At 34.2% G+C, this 27,059-nt stretch overlaps 1 protein-coding gene across 1 annotated transcript; it reads left to right on the forward strand.

Annotated features, from left to right (window-relative positions):
* The first annotated feature begins 951 nt into the window (after window positions 1-951).
* LOC146999108 (uncharacterized) lies at window positions 952-9,440 on the forward strand. The gene is made up of 3 exons (XM_035358206.2): window positions 952-1,677; window positions 7,102-7,250; window positions 8,971-9,440. Exons 1-3 carry the CDS (start codon window positions 980-982, stop codon window positions 9,132-9,134), a joined length of 1,011 nt encoding a protein of 336 aa, XP_035214097.1. The 5' UTR covers window positions 952-979; the 3' UTR covers window positions 9,135-9,440.
* Window positions 9,441-27,059: the final 17,619 nt, after the last annotated feature.

Raw genomic sequence — 27,059 nt, forward strand, 5'->3', positions numbered from 1 at the left:
CCATGCAGTTTAATTAAAGGCATAAAAATCTTAACCAGAACCACATAATTCAATCATTTTTAAACCCAAAAATGCACAATTTACAAACATATAAGAATAAAGAAACTGAGCTCAATGAGCTGAATGACAAGGTGGAGATATATATATGTATAGTTATATATTTTTTGTGCGGCCGATTACAGCCAAAATACGAGGTGCACATCTGCATCTTATAGCAGTCCTATATAGAAAATTTCAACGTTCTGAGGCTAGTCGTTTTTGAGATATACGAGATACATACGTACGCACACCCGCCACGAAAAATTCTCTTCAGAATTCATTTTAAATCAGTTTTATAATTTTTTAGGGGGAAACGAGTCCTTCATCTTGTCCTTACGTACGGATGTCACGCAAAAACATCTTTAAATTGCTTTCGATAGATGTCAAAATGGGTATTTTCGTTGAAATATGATGTCTGAAATTTTTCGCGATTACAATACTTCCTTTTTATTTCGTACAAGGAAGCAAAAAGCTTCATTGAGTTAAATAATTATTGGGTGTTGCAACATTGTAACTATTAATCTAACGAGAAAATTACATTAGCAATTCAGTTTTCTTCTTACTTTCTAAGCCAAATCTTTTTTAATTACTGAAATTGCATAATTATTGGGAATCGCATTAATATTATAACTTGCTTTCATATTTCACTGAACTTGTGATATGAATGTATTTCTGCTCTTGTAACGGCAATCTTTTTTCTAAATATTTTAAAATGAAGCTCAGTAAATTTCATTTCAAACAGCTTTTCCCTTTCTCAAGGGACATTTAGCTTATCAATTACCTCAAAGCTGTCACAGACGATAAATTGTATTATAATAAAAACAGAAATTTTCGAAATTTCGACAACATCAGATAAACCCTGTCCGCAAGACACAGATAAAGCGTAAATCCTACCTAATATAAGTGCTGCCCTGATCATTCCCTCACTTAGGTTGCAGCAATGAAGTTACTTTCTGAAATGTTCAAAGTACGTTCAATGGCGATGTTAATTCCAGTATTTTATCTTTCTACGTTATTCGTTGGTTTTGCTTCCTGTGCTATTATGGTTTGCCCTCCTAAGGAAGATTTGGAACCTTGCTATTGCAGACAATTAGCTTATGGTCTCTTTGTCGGATGTGCCAATTTCAATTCCAGTTCCAGTCTCTTAAAAGCTTTTAAAATCATGCGCGAATACTACATGACTACAGTCCTTTTTCATCATTTATACATCACTGACGTATTGCCGAATGATTTGTTTCATGGCACTTATATCAGCGGAGTAACAGTTAATAATTCCACACTAAAATTCTCACAGCCGGCTTTTACAGGTTTGGATGATACTTTGCAGTACTTGTCCGTTTTAAAACATTCTGTGATCAAAAGTAAAGATGATTTCATTTTGGCACGCCTTAGTAAACTTGAAGAGTTTAGAATGGCGTTCAATCACCTGCCGAAGGTCCAAGATACATGGTTGAATGGAAAAGTACCTAATGTTCGTACTCTCGTCTTAGATAACAATGGTATAACCGAACTCGAAATAGCTGCATTCTCCACACTGTCACAGTTGAAGAGTATATCCATAGCTAACAATCAAATCAGGAGCGTTAGCAGATCAATGTTTTCGAACCCAGCTCAGCATCTGGAGAACATCGATCTAACGTAAGAAATATTTTCTCAATTATATAAAACTGCTCTGCTTTGAATATGTATTAGATTTAAAATTTGGTTTAATTTGTTGATATTACTACCATTTTTTTGGAGCTGACAGAGTATATTTTGAAATTAGTTTAGAACTTTTATCTTGTAATGTTTATTTATTTATTATGTATTTACTTAATTATTGCTATTGTGTAAAAATTTTAATGTAGTAAATTACAAATTTTTAAAATCCAATTTTGAACATAATAGTTACCACCTTTATGAAACGTATATGCTATAAAAGAAAAATATATTCCTTTCCACAAAAATTCTAAATTTCATGTTAGAAAATATTTGATAACGTAAATCATAGAGATGAGAATTTAGAATTATAATTTATGGTACTGATCTATGCAATGCAAGAAAAAATGAAGAATCTAGACATAATTGAAATATACTTCTGACTATTTATCGCGTGGATAAAAATATATTAATTTAAATGCAGAATTTTATGTATTGATATAATATGCGATCCTTTGCTTATAGTTAGATAAATTTCTCAAATATGCACATTGCCATTAAAATACCAAATTAATTAAAATAATACCAATCAATGAAAATCTCAAAAATTTATATACCGTTTAAATCCTAATTTTAAATGTGAATATAAATACAAATATTTTAGAACATATTGATGTATATGATTCAACTAATTAATTTAATAACCTATTGAATTTTTAATTCAATTAAATTTTAATCGTTTTCAGTTTTACAAAACAAAAGCAGAAGTAACCTTTAAAAGGGGCCATTTTTATGAAAAATATACACTATGAATGTAACGAAGGGCTAAAAAAAATCTTCATTATTATTTAATGGATCTTATACGAGATAACATGAAAGCATTTGCGCTGTGGTACTCCGTATACTGTGTATGAATACCTTATGCAGGATTTATCAAGCTCTTTTAGTGGTTTACAGTCCGAGAATCGTATCTAGGATATCATCGCAAAAGCAGTAAACAGCATGCTATATCATTAACGAATATTAAATTAATATCTGTAATTTGAGTAGTAATTAACATGACCCTGCTTTTTTAAAACTTAAGACTATACTCATGAAGAAACTTTTTTCCTTGATTTATACCAGCTCTACTGATTATTTATACCAGCTTTCATTGATTTATACCAGCAAATAGGACGTAAAGATCCTTCCTCTTTTCGACCCATGTGTTTACTGCCTTCCTGGGGCAAGGTGGTGTATAAACTCATGACACAACGGTTAATTATTCATTATCAAATAATCTTTTAAATAAAAATCAATTTGGTTTTACGCCGAGTAAAAGTACTACCCATGCTATAGATAATTTAATTTCTGACATCCTTCGAAATAGAAGGAATGGCAAACATGCTGCAATTTTATCCTTAGATGTAAAGAGCACTTTCAACAACATTTTGTCACCAATTATATATTAAAGGAGTTATAAGATATTAAATTCCAAGAAACTTCTTTTTATTGATAAGTGATTTTCTGAATGAAAGAAAAGTTTCCTCAAATGATGGTAATAAGTGGCACTACAAAAATTACGAAAGGGGTTGTCCTCAAGGCTCAATATCCGGTCCACGTTTGTGGAATATTATCGCTAATATAGCTCTAAACATAACTTTACCACAAAATTTTAGTATACATTAGTGTATACAAATGTTAGTATACAAATGTATTATGCTGATGATTTTATTTTATTGGTCACCGGAAGTGGTCGTCTTACTATTGATAAAGCCTTAAGTTTCGCCACTCAAGAATTTAAGAAGTGGTCTTTCCATGTTAAGCTTAAATTTGATCCAAAGAAGAGCTTTCTTATGGGTATTGTCAAAACTAATACTAGATCAATACATCCCTGGTATAAACTGTATGGACAACCAATTAGAGTTTCTAAGAAAATCAAATATTTGGGCATTACAATCGACGAAAAGCTCACTCTTATACCTGACCTAAATCAAATAAAGATCGAATGCACCCATATTCTTAATAGACTTAGTAAAATGAATCTCCAAGGTAAAGTTCTTAATAGTTTGTATAAAAGAGCTATAGAGAGAAAGATCTTGTATGCATGTGGCGCATGGTGCACTGGATCGGTCCGAATACGTAACAAAATTTATAAATTCAAAGAATCGCTTTATTGGGGATTACTAAGTGTTTTAGAACTGTTCCCACAGTAGCTCTTCATATTTTGTCTGGATGTCTTTCGATCGATATTTTAGTTGAAAAAGAATATGCTACCTTTAAATTAAAAGCTGGTAATAAAACTGTCGATTGCTTCAGTGAGGTCTTCTTAAGCTAGAGATTTTGACTTTTGAGAAAGGATTAGATATTCATTCAGCTTCATTGAAATGGTTGAATTGGCATAAAGACCTCCCTAATATGACAGGCTACACTGTTTTGACAGATGGATATAAATTAAATGGGTATGTGGGGGAGGCCTTTTGTGCGTTCTCACACGAGAAACTGTGCATACAAAGGAAATATAGACTTTCTGACAATACCTCCGTATATCAGGCGGAGTTAGTGGCTCTGCGAGAGGCCTTATATTGGCTTAGTTCAAATTCTACGCTAGATCCGGTAGAAATTTATAGCGACTGCGAAAGCGCAATTGTTTCAATCACTGATGTTTGTCCAAGTAACGATTTAATTAAACAGATAAAAGATATGCTCATTTTTCTTAGCGCTTTAAGAGATATTAAACTCTTTTGGACGAAGATACGTATTAGGACTATTAGTAACGAGTTAGCAGATAGATTGGCAAAGGCTGCCACTGAAAATCAAATTATTGATTTTGAAGTAAAGATTTTCTTTGACACTTTGAAATCTTTGTTGAAAAGAAAAAGTTTGACTTTTTGGCAAGCAAAGTGAAACGACCCAGAATCTAAAGTAAGATTCACATATAATTTAATCTCAATTGTAAGTGAGAGAAGATGATTAAATGACAAGTATCTTAACCAAGCTTTAACTAATAGTGGCCCTTTCCCATTTTATTATAATAGGTTTTCGATTAAAAATTGTGCCTGTCTCTGTGGCATGAGTAATGTCGATCTTGAACACCTGTTATTTAGATGTTCTATGAAAAATATTGTTCTAAGATTTATTCCAAATATTGCTAAATTTACTACTCTAAAGGATATATGTAAAAGTATAGTGACTAATTTTAAACTGTCAAATTTCATAAAATATGTATCTGTATATGAAACGAATTTATATATTGATTGTGTTTATAACTTTCTCTGTCTGTTTTAAGAAAAATTGGGGTGTTTATGATATTCAGTTAGTAACATATTTTTATGCATGTAAGTAGCATGTATTATATTTTGTTTTACAAAGTATGTAATGATGTATTATTTGTTGGTGTAGCTAGTAAATCTCACCAGCTTCCAGACTTCTAGACTACCAATTTCATATTTTAGTTGTTAATTCTATTTAAAGTTATTTCAGGTAGTATGGTGGTTGTTCTGCTGCTTATGGGTTTGATTTAGGCCTTGTTTTAGATTTCAACGTTTCATTATTTAAGTAGCACCACTAAGCCTTGTTAAGCCTCTAATGGAGGTACAAGAAGTTCAGTTAGTCATACCAGCTCTATAGCTGTTTTGTAAGACTAATATATCACGAATACTAATAAAGCAATGTGTTACTTAGAAGAAAGTGATATTTGCCCAGTTTCAAGAAACCTCATTAAGCATTTAATAGCGTACTATTTGAATTAAATATATTATGTCTGTAGAGCGTTATAAAAAGAAGTTAGTCTTATAGGATACAGCTAAATTAGTCGCTTTTATTGTAGAGTTTAAATTAATATTCAGTTATGTCAGTAACAGTTCTGTATATTTTTTTTAGAACAGCTCTGAAATATTTAAATAGCAGTTTCAGGCTATGCAAATAATAAGCTATAGACATTTTTGATACAAACTACTTGTTTACTTGATACCACTACAAACTTATATAAATGCAGTCACAAATTTCATTCTCTTTAATATTGATTCCATACACCTTTTTCTCAATTAAGAATTTATGCAGGATTTTTAAATCAATTTTAATACTACATGTTCTGTAAATATGCTTTTGAGTTTTGCACGATCCACTTAAATTAATGTATTTCATTAAATAAGCTACTCGTGGTGCTTAGTAACTTGAATACGAAACTTTCCGCATATTTTATAATTTTCCGCAAATTTAGAAACCGTATTCGAGAATGTATTACTGATCTCAATAGGTTTTCAATGTCCATTATTTATCAAAACTTAATTCTTAACTTTTGCGAACAAATGAAGAATGCTCATAATACGTTTTGGACATAAATGGCTCCGTATGAATCAAAAACCGGCATTAGTTTCAAAATGCGTATCTAGATCCATCAAAGAATATCTATACAGCTTTTGCATGTAAATGGAAGGAACAATTAAATTAAACTTGTTAAATGCATCATGAATGTTTTATTCGACAAAATATTTGCTCAACGGGAACATTATAAAGCATCACGTGCTTTGCACAGTATTGAAAGTGTTACTGTAACATTTCGTACTGTATTTTAAAAAAAGTTTCTAATCGGAAACGCGCAAATTAAGTTGTAAGGGCTATCTTAATTTTTCTAACAGTTAATTTTTAGTTAAAAGTTACTTTCCTGTCTTTCTTAATTTCAGCTTACAACTTTCGGCCAGAACGTATTTTCAGAATCGCGGTTAAATGTAAATGAGGAGATTTAACTGACTTCGTTAGAGAGAGCTTGAGATTCTGATCAGCGCGCGTTAGACTTTTGACTCTCTCACAAGTTATTATTATGCTCGGCCGTACTTTAGGCCCTTGATAGCTTCGCCGTTAGGTAGCGTTAAAGGACCAACACTGTTAGAATCTTGATAGCTTTGGCTATAACTTTTTAGTTAAGATTGTTTAAGTTTTATTTCTTAAGCACCACTAAGCCTTAGATTCCTGAGTTCAAGCCCGAATGGAATCTCTATTGTAAACTCCAAGAAAGGAGTCATCTGTTAAACTTTATTTGGAATAATAAAGGTTTTTTAACCCTTCTGAAATTCCGTTCTTTGTCTACTGAACTAAAGCGATTATTCGCTTACCTGTTCTTAAGGTTCTTCAGTTTTAGCTGTAGATTAAAACACAGTAATCTTACAAAGTAACTATTTAAAGAAATGTATTTTATAACTTCTCTTTTCCAATGTACTGTGTAATATTACAGTTTAAAATGAGTACACATACAAATTATAAAATTTGAATTTGTTATTTTCTCTTCTCTCTTCTAATATACTATGCAATATTACACTTCAAAAGGAATATAAATATGAATTACAAAGCTTGAATTTGTTATTTTCTCTTCTTTTTTCTAATATACTGTGTAATATTACAGTTTAAAATGCATATGAATTATAAAACTTGAATTTCTTATTTTAGTAACAATGAGATCGAGACATTGCCATCTGACTTCTTCTTTAATATGCCTTACTTGAAACGTGTCTTTCTGGCTGAAAACAACTTAAGAACCTTACAGAAAATGACATGGTTACCAGTGTGGGAGAATCTTTCTGATGTTATTCTGACAGGTAATTTCGAAAAACATTTGCAAATAAATGCACTTTTTAGACTTTTATTTTATTAAAATTTTTGTTACATTCACGGATTTTCTTTATCTCTTGAATTTACACAAATTGCAAAAAAAAAAAAAAAAAAAAAGCGAATAATATTTTTTCTGATTGGATTAATTGGCTAGATTTATAGTTTCAAAATATATGGTCAACAACTGATATCTTTCATGAGTATATGATATACCGTTAAGTATATTATCGAAGCTACGCAATCATCGGTCCTAAATGGCCGTATCATTCCGTAGCTCTGCAGGAACACTTAGTTGATGAACATCTAAATCTGCTAATTGATATTCACAGATGTACTTTTCTAAACTCCTGAGAAAATTTTAAGCGTGAATGAGGAATGCGTAATTACTATTTTGAACTAGTTACCGTTTAATATTTGGAGTATTATTATAATAGTAATCTTTAAAATAAAACGTAAGCGTGTAGTATACTAGGTTTTTTTATTAAACAAGAGAGGTGAAAAATGAGCAATACCCTCACCTGGATTCGAGCCTGAACCTGACGAATACGCGTCGAGTGTGCAGCCGTTACACCATGCAGGCATTCTGGAAGGAGGAAGAAAATATATTATAGGAGTATACTTAAGGATGATAAAATTTTTTCGTCCTTACCCGTACTGGAACTCTCATTAATTATATGGGAATGGTTCATTCAGTTAATTTCTCTGACATCAAATGCACCTTATATTGTTTTATATCAATGTTGCTTTGAAATTAAAATTGTGCTTAACTCTAATTAATAGCTGTTGCAAGCTTTCAGCTGTCCTAGAGAAATGAAGATCTAATCAGATTTCTTTTATTACCCTAAACAAGTTACTAATTCTGACTTTTCGTAAAAGAAAAGGTGCACTTGTAAAATAGAACGTATTCTAGTTAACAAACAGAAAGAGTCAATTTTTAAAAATAATATTTTTAGTATTCCATCAAACATTTACTTTTATATCCAGGACATTTATTTTATATTTGGAGAAACTAGTAATTGTATTTTAAAGAATTCACTTCTAGCACCCTTTTATATGTAATATATTTATGGCTAAGCAAACCTTTCATTCAAGGTTATTTAACAAAAGCTTGGAATTAGTAAATGTTATTTTTTTCAAATATGTATATGTATATATATATATAATCAAGAGATAATAATTAAATAGGAAAGGATTGTTAATTAGTTTACATAAAAGTGTTTGTGTGTGTGATTATAGCAAAGTCTCGAGGGCTATCTGCCTAAACGGAGGGATGCCTTTCGTGGAGGACATTCTAAGGGACACTGGCTCGTATACACGTTACACATGGGGAAAACCACTAAAACGCCCATGCAGCCAGCCCGTTCGCGGGATTCGAACCTCGGACCGAACTACCAGTGTTCAGCGATTTTACCGCTCGGCCGCTGGTGGCAAGTTTACATAAAAGACCAACGAATTTTAAACTACTTCTTATATGATTATATTTTCATTTTATCGTTTGTTCTCATTTTAAATTTTATCTGTGTTCTTCTAATTAGCTAGTTAACCACCCTGCCTGATTAGATTATCCTCCCTTATTTATTTATATCATTTCTTTGCATACTCATAATTAATATTTAAGTGATTAATAATCTGAATTTGAAATTTCTTAACTCTTGTTTATATATATGTCTGTGTACAAGACGTAAAAATATGTCCTTTTAATTTCAGGAAACAAAATAGTGTGTGATAAGAAGTTGGAATGGTTGAAGAAGATTCGTCGAATCAGTCACCTAAATGGTGACTGCGTTGCTCCTAAAGAAGTAGCCGGAAAACCAATTTGGGAGGTATATTATGAATGGGACAGTAACGTAATGTATGCTTCTATCATTTGATTACTTTAGTTTCAGATCGAAATGAGAGTAAATATTTGTTGATGATTTTCTTCGAAGTATTATTTACAATGTTGTGCTCGATTATTTACACATATTTCGCTAGTAATTGCATTTTATTGATTATACACTATTAACTGTGATATAAAAATGATTATACTTTTAGAATTTCTAAATAGATAATACTGATCAGAGTTTTTTATATTTGCGTATTGCTTTAGTATTTTTGTATAGAGGTTAGGAAAATTATTTATAAATTGTAACTCTGTATAAATGTTTAAAAATAAAGTATTTTTATTTTTCTCCTGATTTCTTACTTATGAAGACCATTTCCAATTAGACATACACAGTCGGCTAAAAATTTTTAATCAAAATTCATAAAAACTTTAGTTGAGGAAAACAACTCTATCATTGCTTAGCCTTCTACGTACAGTATTTCTAACGCTATATACTGCTTAAAGTAAAAATATAATTTAAAAATAGTTATAAACTATGCCGCTGAAAGTCTGCTTTATTTGTTTGTTATGTGTTCTTTACATTTCGAAATGATCTCAGAGTTTTGTCCGTTAGGACATGATTTCATTTTAGGAAAAGAGAAAATAATTTGATGCGTTCAAAGCATTGAAAAGTTCAATTCAAAATACACCCAAACTTCTTTCATACTTTTTTATGTCTGATATATAGTTAAAAGTACACTAATTCTGAAACAGACTGAATGGGTGTTAAAAGCAAAAAGGAAAGAAAAAATTAAGCTTTTTTGTAATATTATGGTATTATAGATAACTAATTCCAAGATGCTTAGTTTTAACTCTTTAGTAGCGGGCTTATTTAGTCAATGAATAACATGAAACTGCATGGGAAAAAAGGCTACAAACTAATACTAATTTTCTTGTATTTGTATCATGGGAGAACGGTGCCTCTCTAAAAAGACCAGAGAAACAACAGAGATCGTTCTTTCTGATGATACTGCTGGTGTTTGTTGCTAAAGATTCGCATATCGAGGCTCGGAAGTCGAGACTGTTAGTTGGCGGTTTTGGCTATGGGTGAACCCCAGCCCGTCATAGAGCGACCAAAAAAAAAACGTTTACATAACGATAAATAACATATAATTATTCATCGATACATTTTAATTAACTGTAATTAAACTCTTAAAAACTTACTTTGCAAGACGAGAAAATACCTGTCACAAATACATTACCATAATTTGAATTTTAACATTAAGGGAGCAAGCTGTTTTTAAGAAATATCAAGTCAAAACGAACACACTTACAAATGTACACCAATACTTTATTTCGCCAGGGAAATTCTGATGAATTAACTCCTACATGAGAATTATTCAGGACTTTTAAATATCTTACCGGTTTAATCAGAACTTCTAAGATGTAAAATTTTAAAATTTCATTTAGGCAGTAACTCCTGGTTTAATATCTTGGATATTAAAATATTTTTTTTACTGTTTCAGAGCTATATTTTACAGATGTAATTAGTAATATCATCATAATAGCATAATCACAATTCACAACATTTTCCCATTAATATATCTTGATATTTTAATGAATGAGAAGTTTAATTTTATAAATCGCAACGCCTACGCAAAAGATCTTTCGTCTCCTTTGCGAACGGAGTAAAGAGCTTATGAATATATATTCAAGTACTAAACTTCAACAGAGTTTCTTTTCCATATGCCATCGCGGTGTACCTGGAAGCACACTCGGCGCGTGTCAGGAGGTAGACGGAGTTCGTATCTCGGGGAGAGCATTGCACAATTTTCACGTCTCCAGCATTATAGAACCTAATGAGTCTTGAGTGGAACCCGCGCTAAAAACGTGGGGCACGATAATTCCTCACCACCAAAATCTGGGGGAGGGGTGTTCCCCTCCTCCTCAATCGCCCTTTAAATGGGGGAGTGCATAAGGTAATTTCTCCCTCCTTTCCGCATGACTTCGTGGTATAAATGGAAGCACACTCGATGCTTATCGGGAGGTCCACATTTCGAATTCCCGTGAGGCATTGCTCATTTTCAAGTCTCCAGCATCAAAAATAAAAACCAAATCAATTTACAGTACCTTAGTTTAAAACTTCAAACTATCGCCTACTGAACAGCTTAGCATTTTTGAAGAAATGCAAGAGCTACAATTACTAATCACCTCATTCAATATGTTAGTGATTATGGCAGGTATATAAACAGCTGAAAACTACCTCTTACGATGATAAATAATTCTTACTCATGTGGCGTATCTCTTATTCCCTAAGAAGTTATTTGCAAACCTAGTCTGATAAGATTTCGATTCGATTCGAGTAACATAAGTAAATTTTATAATACATGCATAGATTTATATATTTTCGAAGGCGATTCGTAATTATATATTGCGGTTGAATTAGTAATTTTTTGAAATTTCTCGAGCTATTATAACTCCATAATAATACGAATCGTGCTTGCATTTGAAGGGGAAATAAAGCCATTGGATATTTTTCGCTTTCTTTCATCATAAATAATTATAAATTAATAATATGTATTCAAAATCGAAATTCCTTTTTTTGCTAAATTTTTAAATTATAAAAAAAAAAACAAAAAACAAAAAAACAAAAAAAAAAGAGGCTGAATTTTCAGGAACAAATCATTGGTAATAACGAACTATTTTTTTTTTTTCAAACCCAGCTCTGCTGATAGCAAACCTCAGAGTATTTCAGTTGAAAGAAAAGTGAATTCACAATCTTTTGACATCTAGGCGTAAACATATAACAGAAAGGTACCGCCATCAACAGGGAATGAGGGAAAGACAAACGATAAAAAAAATTCAAAAACATTAAGAAGACATTTAAGTGAAGGGAACGGAAGAAACGTAGGAAATCAAAGAACTTTCCCGAAAGTTTTGAAGTTTCTCTTATTTAAATAAGGTTATTTTGACATATCGAAAGCAAACTCATATTTTATAGAAGCCAGAGTGAATGTCTATGATGATCTGCAGTGGGGAAATTGAAGCTTCCAGACACCAGAAATATTTCTTCTTCCTCTTCGTGAAAGCCAAACAAAAGCTATTTGTGAGCAAGCCAGCAATCAAAAGATTCTAGTACGTTTCAGGCTTATAAAATAAAGAATTATTTATGATAGAATATCAGGGTGGATGTTTGCCTTTGTTTCACTTTCCTTTTACACTCCTTCGAATTCTAATATTTGATTTAAAGAAATGATTCAAATACAGTTTTAACACACAAGAAGCACCTTAAGTACCTTTGATTTGTACGTCATATAACAAATTGGCGTAGAATTGGGGCTTTTGTCGCTATGTATGTGATCATTACACTTACGAAACCCAAACGTTTAAAGTGTTGCTAAATATCAAGGAAATTATATATTAAATGTAATATTTAAACATAAATTGTGATTTGGGTTATAAAGTGTATATTATAATTGCATCCAGTATGTAACGCAAACGTAGTTCAAGAAGAATATGTTCAATATTTAACGTAACTTGAAATACTTACACATATTATCCAAATATTGATTAAATACTGCGCATTGTTGTAAATTAGTGTAAATATTTTTTTTTTAAATTTTGTGTCGGTTTTTGCTTTGTATTACGCTAAGTAATTGTAAATTTATGCCTATTTCTTTTGAATTTATGGATGAGTTTTGTTTGCTTATCTAGGCTACCTGATTTATTTTTAAATTTGTGAAAATATATATAAAGGAATTCATCAATTCTTCGAGCTAATGCTTCCTAATAGTAGTTCGTAAAGTGGAAATATAAGATATTTTCCCCTCTTCCCGCAGGCCTTCGTGGTCTAACGGGAAGCGTTTCTGGCTAGGAATAGTGAAAGCACACATGCTGGCATGAGATCACGGTAATAGGACTACAATTTTTTTCTGATTTCTGTTCCATAGTAAATCTAATGACTCTTTATGAAACGTAATATTTGCACATATATAGCAAGGATGGCCAAAGTGCGGCTTGCGAGCCTGATGCGGCTCTAGGAGGCAATTTGTGCGGCTCTTGCATATAAAATATATATATATGAAATATGGTAAACTAAAACTATTCATTGTCCAAAAAGAAGTAATTAATTAGTTTAGACTCTTTTTACAAATTTGTCAAGGATTTCTTTCTATTTAAAACCTCCTCCACTACTTCTATAATGATATAAATATGAACTTGTGGCTTTTAGAAAATCTAGATGAGGCTCTCGAACATTCTTTAATTCAAACGTGCTGTTCTTACTGGCATGAAGTTTAGCCAACCCTGATATATAGGGATCACCAATTAAAATTACACTTTCTGAAAGTAAAATATCGCACTTATTGTAGACAGGAATAAGTACAAACAAAAACAAACAGTCAGTATCTTGTATTTACAAAACATCACTCATTTCTTCAATAAACATCTCAGGTAAATTGATAACAAACGAAATATCGGGAAAATTTGGTTTACATGTTTAGAATTTTTTAATTCTGGAACAATTTTAGAATCGAAGTTGCGAGAAAATTTGAGAAATCCTTCTTTCTTTTACAATAGTTGTTTTAAATGGAGTTGGATTAGATTCGGGTGCAAGGTATTAAAGCGTTCGTCTTATGCTTTTATACCCTTGTGGTGCACTGTTAATACAACGAGTTACTAATTGAAAGATCTATTGAAGATGCTAAGACAACTGGAATCAGTGTAATATTCACAGGTGTACTGTAGGTTTATAAGTACATTTAAAGTGAATGAAACTTAGAATAAAACTTTTACATTTTCACTTTAGTCAAAAGGACAACTGACTTAGAAATTTACGTCTTTTGAGGAGTAATTTTGTGAAACAGTTAATGGTGCGAAGGCCTGGTAAAAACGAAGAATTACAATCAGAATTAATTTAACTAACCAATAATAAAGCCTAAAAATGAAATAAAAGTGACATTATTCACTGGCTGATTCTTGTTGCATTAGCAACTCCAATAATCTTTATTTCGGGTGTTATTTTAACTTAAACTGGATGATCTGTTGTCCGATTCTCGATAAGTAAAGATTCATGTTTCGAATAACCTATATATAGCAGGCTGTATAACGCCACTTGTATTCAATAATCTGCATAGCGGTGCTCGAATTAATTGAGATGGATGGCAGTTTGTGATTTGAATTTGGTAGACTGGGTCTCTTATATTATTATCCTTAGTCTTTCTTTTTTGTGTGCGTGCTTGTATGTATGTATGGAGATGTGTGAAAGAACTTATGGTCTTACGTTCTTTTTATTACAGAAAACAAAATTATGTGTGATAAAGCGCTCAACTGGATGAAGAAGTTTTGACGAATTAGTGACATGAAAGGTCACTGCGTTGCTCCCCAAAAAGTAGCTGGCAAATCCGTTACAGAGGTGTATTATGGATAGGTAGAATAATGATCATTTCAATCGCTTATTTACCTATTTTTAGATAAAATTTAGGGTTAGAAAGACTTTAAATAGACTTTTGAATACTTTTGTTGTATCCAGTTGTTGAACTGTTGCTGCTTTTGCTTTTTAGGTATTCATTACATTTCCAAATGCTTCCAAAATTGCGTTGTTAAATAAAAAATTCACTTTAGGAAAGAGAAAATAGTCCAAATGTAGCGATTAAAGGGATAATTAATGGGAACTGTACTTTTCTTTGCAATCAAAATCTTACCAGGGATTATGTACATTATAAAACGTATGTGTTATATATATTATTATATATCATTATATTAATTACAATATAAAAAGAATAATAAAATTGCTTGCCTTTTCGAGCCATTTTCTGGTGTAAAGCGATGACTTCTTTCCTGAAATTGAATCTGCTTCTTCCTTGTAGAACCTCAGTGTATTGCCTTTCTTTTTAAAAAATTAATTTTTACTAATTAAAAACATTATCATCAAAACATTGTTTCCTCAAAAGTTTCAAAAATCTAAGATTATCTGGTGAAGACGTATTTTTCTGTTACATATGCAGAAGTATTTGTTTTGTCTCCTGGTTTAAAAATCTAACGTACACTTGTTACTACTAATTATTTATTACAAATTTTCGAATTACTGTCACCTATTTGAATTTTACTATCCGCCAGACCATGAAAAATATTCACTGCTTTCAATTTTTCTTTCTTTGAATTCATAACAGGAATTATGTATGAATTAAAACAAAAAGCACCTTTAATCACCTTTCCTTTCTTTCTGTCGATTTAAAAATTAAAATGCTGAAAAGGTCGAAACCGAGAGCATAGTCAAAAAACACCGAGATACGTCAAAGTTGCATCAGGAATAGTAGTGCTTAAAAAATTTTGAGAAAGAAAAAATACAAATTTTCTTATAATTAAGAGTTTTTTAAAAAAGTATTTCCCGTTTTTCGAGACATTTTCATCGAGGAGTTCGTGTCTCGAAAAATGTAAAGGAAAATGTGCCTTTTTCTGAGATAAACAACATTAATTAATAAAACAAATTAAAATACATATTAGAACCCGAAGTCCGAAAGATAGGAAATGAAAAAGTATTTGACTTAAATTTTAAAATTCGGTAAAAGCTTCAAAAAAATGAAATTACAATTAGCAAAGCAAAATATATATATATATATATAGTACGAAGAAAATTTGTAATTTTATTAAGAATTTTTAATTTTATTAAGAATTTTAAAATATGTGTGAAAATACGCACCCGTTATGTGCGAAAAGAGAGATAATATCTGTCAGTGGAACACAGCCATCAATAGTCATTTAATTAGAAAGAGACATTTAATTAGATTTAAGCCAAAGTTTGTATTGAGCCAGAAGTTAAATAGCTTAATTCGTACGGAAGATTAATTGTGCAAATGAATAAATCACGAAAAGTTTTTAATTTAACATCAATTAAATTTTAATTTTATTTATTTATAAATAAAAACAGCAAGGAGAAAAGTGGGAAAAGTCTGTAAAAATAATTTAACTGTAATGTATGTCTTATAGTGGGAAGAGTTTAGTAAATATTTAAATGAAGCTAAATATCAGATTATCTTGGTTCCAATATAATATACACAAAAATGTATAAAACTATAAATTATTATTTTTAATAAATTAATAAATAATAAAACTACTGTAGTTAGAAATAAGTTTGGTAAAATTTCCATTAACTAAAGTAAATTTGTGACCTGAAAACAAAATGAAAAAAACCTGCTGAAGTAATAAGTTGTATGTATGTATGATTATGGCAAAGCCTCGAGGACTATCTGCCTAAGGATGTTGGATGATGATTTTCCACATCCAGGATTTGGCGACTGGGAACCCTAAAAACCCCAGTCGCCCTTTATAAAAAGGGGAAGTATTTCTCCCCCTTTCCTAGCATGGCTTCTCGGTGTAGTGGTCTTGCACGCTGGGCTGGTATTCCAGAGGTCCGTGGTTCGATTCCCGGCGAAGGCGTTGCTAATTTTTCATCTTTCTTGTTTCCAAAAAATCCTAATGTCTCTACAAGTTATTAGACAGATCCTTATTTGAAATCTAAATAGGCCCCCGAAATAAGTTAGCGAAACAATAATAAATTTAAGCAATTTAATCAAAATTATTAAGAAATTGGAAAGTATTTGAAAAACAAATATGTGTACTTAAATATGCATGCATAAAAAACTAAAACCAACATAAATTCTTAAATGTTATTAATTATAAATGAAGAACAGTTTTAAGAATTTGAAGCTATTAAATATGTTGTAAAAGCTGAAAATTATATTAATTTCAAATTGCTTTCTTCTCTTATATTTTTATATCTCTATCATACGTCTCATTTCAAGATAGCAATCTGATAACGTTATCTTTTCACATGATTTTGCTATTATTCATAGCATTATTTACTTATTATCGACATCCCGACTCTGTGAGATTGTTGTTTAGACCAAGAACAACGTTTTATACCAGGCGTTCCCAACCCTATGCCCGCAAGCACCATGGCGCCGCAATCGTTTAATGCGTGTCCGCCGCTGCGCGATCACTATAGAAATGTTTTAGTTTTCAATAAAATTCTATGTGAACATTTTGAATGAACTAGAAATTGCGTCGAACACAGATACCAGCACAAAGCGAAATGCGACCAATCTATTTTTTCATGTGCATATATTTATTAACTTTATCCAGCTATAAATTCACCTTGTAAAAGTAAATGGTACCCTCTCTGCAAGAGATATTCTAGAATGTACTCTTAGGAATAAAAGGGTTCCGGAGACCGATGTTTTATACTGTTTTATCATTATGACATATAGATATGACTTGTATATAACATTACTTTGACATAAATTTCTCAGAATATGCAACTCATTCATTTAGCACAGAGCAGGATACCGAAAAACGATCTAAGCAATGCTTGCATGTTAAAGCTGCAACATTTTTAGATTCATGGTTTTACTGTAACGCTAACGTTATGTTAAACAATATAATTTGAAATATAGTAGGAAAATCTTAAATAATTAATTAATATAAATAATTAAACAGCAAATAATTAAACAGCTCGTGAATAGAATAGCAGAACTTAAAAATATAAATACTCTAAACAACAAATAAATTTGCAGAACAATGACATTTAAAAGGTTATCACCATGCAAATGTTTTTTAAAACATTCATTTTGCATGAGAATGTACAAAAATTTAGAGAAAGTAAAAATGTATAAAAAGTACACAATGCATGAAAATTACTCAAAATTCCAAACAATCTGTAAATTTTCAGTAATTTAATAATCTGCTTATTTTATGTGCATTCAAAAAAATTTATTACAGGAATAAAAAATTTTAAATCCATTTTACGGGTAATCGTCGTAATTATATTTACAATCACGTTAAATAAATACTTCAGGTTAAATAGATGGAATTCCCGAATGAACATGTGTATTTTCAATCAGTAAAATTATAGCTTTAACTTTTCTTTTAAATTTTTCCGTAAACCGAAACATGAAGGAGGTACATAGAATCATTACTAAAGAACACCTCTGTTTCTCGTAATCTAGATGGCTAAATCCAACCAACTTAGCACTTGAAAAAAGATTTTCAATTCCCGAAGGCTAGATATCTACAGGCGGAGTAAATTCCACTAGTTAAAGCCGATTACGCATGGTGTCTGAATCCGGCAGCGAATTTCGTCCAAATGGTGATCATCGTGCGTTAAATTAGCAAACACAAGAGCACAAATGTTCTATCTGCACGACTTTTATGCAAAATTTGAACTGAAAATAGTTTTTTAAAATTGATTTAATCCAGTATTATCTTGACCATCTACCTGAATAACGTTCCTAAAACGGGGATAACGACCCGTTTCTAGAATTTTTACGCTTTCTGACTTCTTACACGTTGCCCAAACATTTCAGCACTTCACCAATGAAGCTTTTCAAGGTTTCGAATTTGCTTTCGTATGCTTAGATGATATTTTTATAGGTACATTTGGTGTACATAAATACTTCAGAGATTTCGACCTATAATTTTTTGATATTGTTGAATTGTATTTCCTTAATATACGGTACTTCCTTAATAGATAAACGCCGAGTTGCTAAGAGCAAATATTCTGCATGTTATTGAAAATTATTGACAACTTATTCACTTATTCAGTGATCAAATATTTTTATTCTAGGGTTGAGGGGAAAAATATTTGCATGAGACACGTATAATAAGCCACTTACATTTGCCTTTTTTCATTAAACGTAGTATCTGCTTAACCACCGTAGCGACGCCAGTTAAACTCTGTAGCTCAATTTATATCTGGCGCTCCTCATATTAAATGAATGGATAACATTTTTGATGTCGGTCTTTGCAGATTTGAAGGGTATTCCTGAATTAATCCAATGGATTGAAATGTACATTCAAAAAAATATAGATTACAGAGTTCTTGCTGAATATATAAATCTTATTAATTTAAAGAAATCATAGGAATATCATCACAATCATATAACTGGAACTCGATTGTGACAGATCCATGGGAAATCTGTTCTTTCATCACAAAGGCCGCTTCAGGCAACGCGAAACCTGTCGCGCCCTTGTATGAAGATTACTGGACCTTTCTTTCTTTCCACCGACAGCGAGACAGCCGGTCCACTGGGTAGTTAGCATATCGGCCAGGTAGCCCCGCTGACGGAAATAACTTGAACAAAAGACACACTTATAAATACATATTGTGCTCAAGACGACTGCTGGGAGCAGTGCAAACAAATGCTGGACGAAGACGATAGTGCATGATGGAAGAAGTATGCATTGCGGGAGTGAAGAACAATTCCAGTTACATATTTACAGAGTAATGAATAGGTGGTTACAAATACTAAAAGTAATAAGAAGTAAAATACTAGAAAGTAAAACAATGCATAAAATAAAAAAAGGCAAAACAGTGGAAACAATACATAAAATAAGGCAAAATACATAGTTCAAGGTTCATAATTCAAGGTTTACAGTTCAAGAAGATAAATATATACAGGGAATAAGAAAAGCCGAATAGGCTAACTTAAGATAAAATTAGTTCGCTACAGGTACAGAGCATACAGGGGCTGTGCTGGTGACGAGGATGGTGGCCGAGAATTACTCCAGCCTGTCTGAGATTATGCGTGCAATGTTTATACAATCGCATATGCGTTTCAATGCATTGCGATTTTTTGAAGTAGCTTCGGCCCATGCATGGATGTGGTTTGCTACTGGTTGCCTAAGATGATATTTAGCGGTCTCTCTGCAAGCGAACAGATAGTGGTCCGGATCTCCTACCATCCCGCATGAGCAATGCTCGTTTTCGCGTCGTCTGAAGCGATGCAGGTAAGTCATGAAGGGACCATGTCCTGTTAGATACTGAGTGAAGTGAGACGAGCCAGATTTTAGAAGCTGGCAGACTTTTGGAAAAAATCTGTAAACTCTTCTGCCGGTGGTTTCTGTCTCCCACAGATGTTACCAACGTTTGAGTAATTCTCTCTCGAGCTCAGCTTTTAAGAACGAACCCGGGAGAGGCACGTCAAGTGTGCGAACGTGGGGGTCAGTTGCTGCTCTTTTGGCTATTGCATCTGCAATTTCATTACCCAGTATTCCAGTGTGGGCAGGTACCCACTGGAGTTCAGGCCTATAGTATTTAGGTGTTCTTAGTAAGAGTTTTTGTATGGCCCTGACGAGTGGAGTTTTACTACATTTGCCTTGGATTGCCTGGAGGCTAGAGGCTGAGTCCGAATATATACTGGAATAGTTTTTTCCAGTGCGTAGACAAGTGCAGCTTTTAATGCAATCAGTTCAGTCTGAAAAACTGAGTTGTGGTGCTTAAGCTTTCTTTCCCAGGTCATTAAGATCTGGTTCCCAAGTAGAACACAGTATCCGCTACCGGTGCCACATTCTCCTTTGGAACCATCGGTGTAGATTGCAGTGGCGTTGAACCACGTTGGTGACCTGCAGTTAATCGAGATATTGAATTCGGCCGGGTGGCAAGGTGGCTCGGGAATGCTTTGCTCATAGTCAGTATAAACATAAGTCCTATCCCATAAACTTATTGTCTCTTTGAGCCGGAGCACTCGCACTGTTGCACTCTCGCGCTGCGTTAAGAGATGCAGAGGCGGTAGTCCTGAAATCACGTTTAGAGCATTAGTGGGCGAGGTTTTATATCCTCGGGTAATGCTCAGGAGGAATGGTCTTTGTGCTGAGCGTAGCAGATTCTCCATTTTAGTAGTAATCGTTATGCCCCACATGGAGGCTCCATATAGTGCAATACGTTCAGCAACTACAGAGTCTCGTCTACAGAGTCCACGTCTTAAGCATCCTCGAAGAAACTCCCCATGTTGGTGCTGCTGTTCTGAGCATGGAATGAAATATCCTGTGAAGTCGTGCCTTGACCTCCTTTAAATGTGGCATCCAAGTCAATGTGTCGTCAATTATAACTCCAAGGTACCTCAAGTTTCTGACTATTTTAATATTTTTCCCATGAAGGTTGATGCACGGGGTTCTTCGATGGCGCTTACCTGGACAGATAAGCATACCTTGTGTTTTTGAGTTGGCAATAGTTAACTTATGGTCATTGGCCCATTTGGCCATCTTGTCCATTGCTTGTTGTGCCCTAGTCTCATATGCGTTGCGGCTGTGCCCTTTGGTTACCAGCAAAAAGTCATCGGCATAAGCCAGTATTTCCGTGTGAGGATCTGTGTTAAAGAGAGTCAGCGCTGTGTCCGCTACAAGATTCCAGAGCAGTGGACCCAGACAGGATCCTTGAGGACAGCCTCTATTGATGGAACGTGAGTGCACTCCTGCGTCCGTAGTGGCTTGTAAGCGGCGATCACTTAGGTAGCTGTAAATAAGGTCAAAGAGAATCTTAGGGCTACCGATGTCCTGTAATCTCTTCAGTACATCGGGCCACCACAACGAGTCGAAAGCGCCCTGTATATCCACAGAGATAATGAGACTATGTTGATTATTTATTCTGTTATTTGCTCTTAATTTTCGTAGGTGCTGCAGCGCGTGATCCACCGATCTGCCAGGAATGAAGCCATATTGTTTGTCATTTATGCTTTGTCCAGACAGGATATAGTGTTTAAGTCTTTGAAGGACGACTCTTTCTAGTACTTTACCCAAGGCAGGAAGAAGGCAAATAGGCCGGTAAGACATTGGTACATTAGGGTCTTTTTTCGCTTTGAGGAAGAGCACCACCTCACCAAGTTTCGTGCCGGCTGGGAAATATCTGTTGCGCCAACACGCAGTGATGTAGGCATGCAGTAACTCCGGATGCATACTGTTAATGGCTTGCAGAATGCCATTATCTATCCCATCAGGACCTGGTGCTTTATTGGTGTTTAACGCTTTAACAATGTCGCTTATTTCTTTGGCGTTAGGCAGTGGTTCAAAATCTGTTTTCTTGGTATTGTAATATTGCTCAACGCTGGCTCTGATATTTCTTTGTGCGGGATTATCTGTGTCTGCGTTATCAGGTCTAAAGATATTGTCCAGAATGTGCGCAACTACTTCTGTGCTAGTTGCTGCTCCGTGGCTTATTGTGGCAGTAAGTTTAGTAGGTGTAAACATCTTGTCATGTGCAATACGGAAGACAGTTCCGAACTTATTCGCAGTGTTGGTACAGTACTCTTTCCAGGATGAAAACTTCGCTTTTGCAATCTGTCTTTTGTAAGCAGCTCTGTGCTTTCGAAAAATTAGCGAGTGTGTCTCTCTTTCTAAGGGATCCTTGCATGCTTGCATTTTGCGCCTTAGGGCACGGACTTTGCTGCGTTCAGCAGTCAGCGTGGTGCTCCACCAAGGAGTGCATTTCGGGGCTGCGTAATGTTTCCTTTTCAAGACTTTTTCGCACACTGAGAGCAGTGTTTGCATAAGATCTTCATGCATGGCGTCGATGTCTTTACTACTGTTGCAATTGTTACATTGTGCCACGAGACTTTCAATATGGGTTGAAAGTGCATCTTTAAATTTGTTCAGGTTTATATACTTCGTCTTCCATCTGTTTTTTGTTATAAATTGGTGCTCCGAATCTATTCTGAACTCAATGTAGCGATGGTCACTGAACGAGGGAGTTTCGCTAACCTTCCAATTGTGAATATTATTAAGAATACCAGTGGTGGCTAAAGTGATATCAGGCCACCCCTGAGCCCTGGTAGTCCAGTATGTAGGAGGGCTGTCGGTGGGGTTGACGACTGCAAGGTTATGAGAAGTGATGAAGTCAAGGACAGGGCAAGCACGCCTGTTTTCCTCTGGCGCACCCCATAGAGGGCTAGCAGCGTTAAAGTCCCCAGCGATTATCTTATTCCTAGTCGGAATCATCATGACTTGTTCCAGCTCCTGGAGTGCAGTGACAATGTCGTGCGAAGGAGGGAAATACACGCTGGTGATGGCAATCTGACCATAAGGCCCTTCCAGTTGTACAGTAACTGTGTAATCTCCTTTATGCATTAGCAGGGGCGTGAGTGGACCATTGTAGGCGATGGCTGCTTGATTGCCTACTGAATGGTAAGTTTTGAAGTTGCTGAATCCTGTGATCCTGTTGTTAATGGAATGAAATTCTTGTAGTGCGGCTAGATCTACATTGTTTTCTAGAATAACCTGGGCTGCATGGACAGTTTCGGCTTGGCTGCGTTGCAAGTTGCTTTGAAGAACTGCAAAACCATGTACTGTTCTTGGATATGCAATAGCCTGCTTTTCATCTACCACTGCGCCGTTGATTTCATTCTGAACAGTTCTGCCTTGTAGGCTTGACATTGTCTTGCACTAGACGGGTGTGTGGTGTCGAAGCTAGTGCCTTTGGATTTATTGTGAGTTGCGCAATTGACGCAGTGTGGAGTCTTTGCTTTGCAGTTATCCTGGCTATGAGCTTGTCCACAGTTTACACAGGCCAACGCTGCTTTACAAGAATGACTCAAGTGTCCTAGCCGCTGACAATTAAAACACCTTGCAACTTGAAAGTATTTTCTGAAAGCACAAGAGCTGAATCCTATAAGAATTCTTCTAAGGTCCTTAATATCCTCGTACAGATTCTGCTGTAGGTCGACGATCCAGGTGAGGCCGATAGTTGTGCGAATAGGATTTCTTGGATGTATTTGTTCTTCTCTTGCTGAGGGCACCAGGCTCGCAAAAGCTTCACGTATGTCGTCTGCTGTTGCGGATGTGGGGGTACCAAAGACGATTATTGTGGACTTTCTGAAAGAGGGCTCTCTGAGCGTGACTGCTGCTGAGAGTGAAGGCTTTTCCTCAATCGCTTTCCTGAGTGTTTCTATATTTTGTCTGTGGCTGCACCTAATTAAAAGTTCATTAGAGCGTGTGAGCCGCACTTCTTCAACAGTAATGCCCAGTTCCCTGGCGCTAAGTTCAGTAGTCAGTTGTGTTCTGATTTGTTCTGGAGTTCTATCTGTTTCTTTTGCTTTTAATAGGAGGACGTGGTCTGATAACTGTTTGTTAAGTTGCGCAGTTCGTGCTTTTCTTTTTCTCTTTTTGACTTCGGTAAATGGGGTTTCTTCTGTTTCCGTCTGTTCTGGAAGGTCTTCTGGTGTGGCCGGAACTGTTAAAGAACGATTATCATTCACGCTGAGTTGCTGTTGCAGCAGCTGAATTTTTCCTTGCAGACTTGCACAGTACACTTCTTGTTCTGCAAAAGTATTGCGGATAGAGGTAATTAATGAACCAAGCAGTTTTTTCTCGCTCACGCTGAATTTGCGGCTGTCTCTTGTTTGCATTAAAAATGAATGTAGCTGGTCGCTAAGATGATTGATGGTCTCGATTCTGGAAGCTGGTGAATTGATAGTAGTGGTACGCGTCTCAGCTGGAGGGGAAGCGTTCACATTAATCATAGCACCATCTGAGTTTGCTTGGGATTTTGGAGTTTGCGAGCTCATTCTAGTGACTAGAAAATATCTTGCATAAACAATACAAGTAGGTTTAACTCAGCAAGTAATATAATACAAGTAGGTATAACTCAGCACTAGGATGGTAATTGCGTAGAATTATATGCACCGTCGCACTGAGAAATCCTCTCAGTAGGATACAGAGCCTCGACCGCCAGCCCCTTTAAATAAGCATAAACAGGTAATCTAAGAATTAAACAGTTGGAAGTAACTTAACTGAACACACTAAATACTATTAAAAAAAATTGCACAATAAGTATGAGCTAATAGCTCAGAACAAAACATAGGGGAAATGCACAGCGTTAATAAATTATTAAACAGCTACATATAAGATAACCCAATACCAAAAAAAAATATCAAAACAAAGAATTAATTCAATTATACAAAGTACAATGAAATGAGAGAAAACTACGGAGAACTGAGATACACAAATTACACTCAACACGTACTCAACTCGTGTTATTTACACGAGTATGTTAAAATTATGATGGGCAACATATGCTAGGAATATTCAAATAATACAGAAATTAAAATTATAATATTCGATAGGCACAATGTTTGAGAATTGAAATGTTTAAATTATGATGGTTTCAGCGTATACTAGGCATATTCAAATAACACTGAAATTAAAATTACGATGACCGATAAGCACAATATTTGAGAATTAATATGTTTAAATTATGATAAGTGCAACATATACTAGGAATATTCAAAGAATACAATAATTAAAATTATAATATTCGATAAGCACAATGTTTGAGAATTAAAATGACTATGTAATGTAGAATAATAAAGGTACAATAATACAAGACGGACGAGACCACTGAACGTACGTTGCGGAGTTATTGCAAAATTTGCGACACTGTAGATTTTAGCACAGAGATAGTAAACTGTCGCATGCAAGATGAAAACTCAAAAATGCTCCAATGCAATAAACAATTTTAAAATCCTACCTTATGATAATATACATCTATTCTTCTCTTCATAAGAATCCACAGATAAAACACGCAGATACAAATGTTAACACTGAAAACACAGACACTAATGTAATTACCCGAATTGACTGGGTATTATCTAGTAGCGGAACACGGGATGGCCTTGCCTAAATTCACTCTATAACGCTGTACATACAGATGTAGTCACTAATTTAACTGAAGTTTATTAGTTGTATGTATAGATCGGCTTGCAAAATTCAGACTAGAACACTCTTCCCGCGCAGATGTAAACGTAAATTTAGAAGCGTTGAAAAATAATTGCTTGTCATTGAAAAATTTGCTTAAATCACTAAAACCAATTAACTTACTATTTCGTCAAATTTGAATTTTGAGTTGGTGGTGTCCTTCGCTGTGTAAAAAGTTCGAACGAAACTGTATAAAAAGCTAGACTTGGAGTTTTCGAACTAACAGTCCGAATTTCTTCAACTTTAGAAACTTTGGTTCCACTCGATATGCTGTTTATGGGAAAATTAGCTTGGAGGCGCTAAAGTAATTAGCAGCGGAGATATGACTTTGAAAATAAACACACACTTCCATTTGTTATCTCTCCTTATTGCAACTCCATAAGTTCCCTTTGCAGGGGGGAGGCGGGGAAGGTTGCACTGCTGCTCTGCGAAGGTCAAAGTTCACGGGTGGTAGCTCGGACCTATCGAACGGCAGTGCCGCTTCTAGGGAAGTTGTAGCTCCTTGCTTTACACAATGCACGTAAATGGAGATACTTTAATATTCCTTAATAATTTTCATAAGCGTCACACGGTCAAAATCGTTAATCAACATGTACTATAGAGCTTGCTCTTTGCGATGATACTATTTTTGACTATTGTCACACACTATATCTGCATATACACGGCTTTAAGGCGGAGCGATAAAAAATGCTTGCTACTTCCGTTGTCCTATTACTGACTTCTCAGATTACTGGACCGACACTTGTGTCCGGATATAGTAACTGCTGATTGCTTGCAATTCAAATATAGTTACTGATTGCTTGCATCATATATTCCTTGCCAGCGAAGTAATCAAACATACAGAGAGCTAGGTTCAACATAATACCTGTGCAAATAAAACCATTTTACCGCATATATCCATTCGCATCTTATTATTCTACTTTCGCCATCATAAAATCATACATATCGCTCGATGATGATTTCTCATTATTTAGGTTGGGCGGAACAAAAAACACTGATTGATTTTGAAATTCAAACAGTATTTAAAACTCTGTACAAAGTTTTAAATTCATGCTTTGTATAGTTGGAATAACGGTTACATCTCAATGTCACCGATTCGAATCACATCCAGTTCATTGCTTAGGCATTTTTTTTTTTTTTTTTTTGTTGTTGTTGTTGTTGAACTTATCCATACTTGACGCTTCTGAAATATAACTGAAAACTAATAGAGAGCTCTCAGAACCGCGTTAAAAACCTATTTGAGAGAACAGCGGGCAATGGCCTAATGTTCTGATTGTGTTGTGAGTAACTTATAACACTAAAAACTATTCGCTTGTCAAGAGAATGCTCAGTTATTAATACTGATGATGTTGATAAATTTTTAGGGCCTTACTTTTGAACTCTATTTCCAACATCTTCAAGAAATTACAGAAACAGCTTCTTTGTGCTTTTCAGCTGGACAAATGTAAGCACGTCGTTGTAAAATGCAACA

The sequence above is a fragment of the Stegodyphus dumicola genome, chromosome 1 (assembly GCF_044657685.1).
Source record: "Stegodyphus dumicola isolate Sdum_Otavi_A_Nest chromosome 1, ASM4465768v1".
Taxonomy (NCBI): Eukaryota; Metazoa; Arthropoda; class Arachnida; order Araneae; family Eresidae; genus Stegodyphus; species Stegodyphus dumicola.

Coding starts and splice junctions, on each gene's coding strand:
- LOC146999108 (XM_035358206.2), top strand. CDS start 980: ATGAAGTTACTTTCTGAAATGTTCAAAGTACGTTCAATGGCGATGTTA. Junction 1,678..7,101: donor CTGGAGAACATCGATCTAAC/GTAAGAAATATT, acceptor TTCTTATTTTAG/TAACAATGAGATCGAGACAT. Junction 7,251..8,970: donor TTCTGATGTTATTCTGACAG/GTAATTTCGAAA, acceptor TTTTAATTTCAG/GAAACAAAATAGTGTGTGAT.